We start from the raw sequence: 1738 nt of genomic DNA on the forward strand, positions 1-1738 counted from the left end.
TATACACCTAAATTTATTAGCATATGGTATGTAGACATTAACCTACACAAAATAATTTTCATTATAATTAATGTCAAAAAAAAATTTAAAGCTTACTGTAATGTAAGGTTCTAAAAATGGAAACAACTATTATCCATAATCATATGATATATAAAATACTCAAATTGCTATTTTAATCTTGACATTATGATCACTACTTATCTGAATGGTAAAATAACGTGACATACTGTTTCATGAGAGCTGGACTTGAATGACACATGATAGGGAAGGGGAGTGACTGTATAATGAACTCATCAGTCAAAGGCATGGACAGAGATGAAGTGCTGTGCTCTCTCATTACCCTGTCATTGAATTCGTTGAGTTGGCCCATTGATCCGTAAACTGTCTCGGCACTGCGTAGGCCATTGATACGACGCAATGACTCGGTAAGCTCCTCATCAAATGTTTGATCGAAAGTCTTTCAGCACAGCAGGGGGATCGAAGAGAGAAGGAAACACAAAGCATGCAAACTAATAAAATATAAAGGCTCTCCACATGCACGATATCATGCAACGTAAAAAAAAAATAAAAAATTAAACAATAAGTGGCATTCATAAATAATAGTACAGGCATGTAAAAGAAATGAAATTGTATAAAAACAAATGTGTATTATTCTGAAATCAAGTGTTTTCATCTTTGCAGCAACTAATATTGTGGCTGTGACTGAACTGCTTGCCCATGCATTTTACAATGTCCTTTGAACATAATGCACTTTGCATCTTTTTTTTCTCTGAAAATTGTCAGAATATTCAACTGGCTAAGCTTCATATCATGATGCCAATAATATTCCAGCTCCATAGTGCGAGGGGAAATAACATCTCTGGTGACATGCAATATTAAGTATATAAACAGACCTAAATAGCAGTCTGGCCTTTGTACTGGTTATCAGGCTTCTGCCTTGAAATAGTGTTTGAAATATGTTTGGTTAGTTGCTGGGTATGCCATAAGGACGCACTGACTACTTTTGTCCTCTAGGAGGCAGTGTTGTATAACTGTAGGACTAACAATGTGGTGGTTTGTGTGATTCCAGTGTAAACAAATGTGACTCTAATTGATAGATGTAAATGACTACATTTTTATTGTTTATTGTACAAGGGTGTTAATTTTCTAACCTTATGTGGTTTTCAAACTTAACATCATAGCTCCTTGCATCACGTCAACTCAAAAATGCCTGCCATAACATGCACATTCAATCTGTTAAACAGTGTTTGGCTGTGTGTTTAGATTTTATCTGAGCAGAGTCGAAAAGGTGCAGAAACTCTGTCAGTCTCCCAATCATCTGCTTCACTTACTGTCAACTCCAATTGCAGTGACAGTTTCCCCTCATTCAGGGTAAGCTTCTTCACTTAGGATTTTCAAATTCACTTTTTGTTTTAGTGCTGTGTGAATGTTATTGCGTTCTCTTTTCAGAAGTGATACTGACCAATTAAATGTGTGACTGTTTTCTCTTTTAAAAGTGCTAGAATATTTAATTGCCCTTATTATTATTTATATTATTTTATTTATTTACCTTTTATCTCTGGATTTTTTAAAATGTTTTATTACTGACATGATTCAAAAATGGTGATTCATTCAGGAATGAAACAAGCGACTGTCTATATGAGTGGATCATTGAATAATTAATTGAATCGATTCATTCAAAACAGAGAATCAAAGTTCTACTCCGGTGAAGAATTATTTTCTTTCACAGAGCAAGAAA

The 1738-nt window shown here is 34.3% G+C and overlaps 1 protein-coding gene across 1 annotated transcript in view; it reads right to left on the reverse strand.

The window, feature by feature from the left end:
- LOC107577057 (glycine receptor subunit alpha-3-like) overlaps positions 1–399 on the reverse strand; it is a 10558-nt gene extending 10159 nt beyond the window's left edge. Inside the window, exon 1 of the mRNA XM_016263174.1 lies at positions 341–399. Within this exon, the coding sequence (XP_016118660.1) occupies positions 341–370 (30 nt within the window). The 5' untranslated portion in view covers positions 371–399. The remainder of the gene's footprint in view (positions 1–340) is intronic.
- Positions 400–1738: the final 1339 nt, after the last annotated feature.

The sequence above is a fragment of the Sinocyclocheilus grahami genome, unplaced genomic scaffold (genome assembly GCF_001515645.1).
Source record: "Sinocyclocheilus grahami isolate Dianchi unplaced genomic scaffold, SAMN03320097.WGS_v1.1 scaffold4999.1, whole genome shotgun sequence".
Classification (NCBI taxonomy): domain Eukaryota; kingdom Metazoa; phylum Chordata; class Actinopteri; order Cypriniformes; family Cyprinidae; genus Sinocyclocheilus; species Sinocyclocheilus grahami.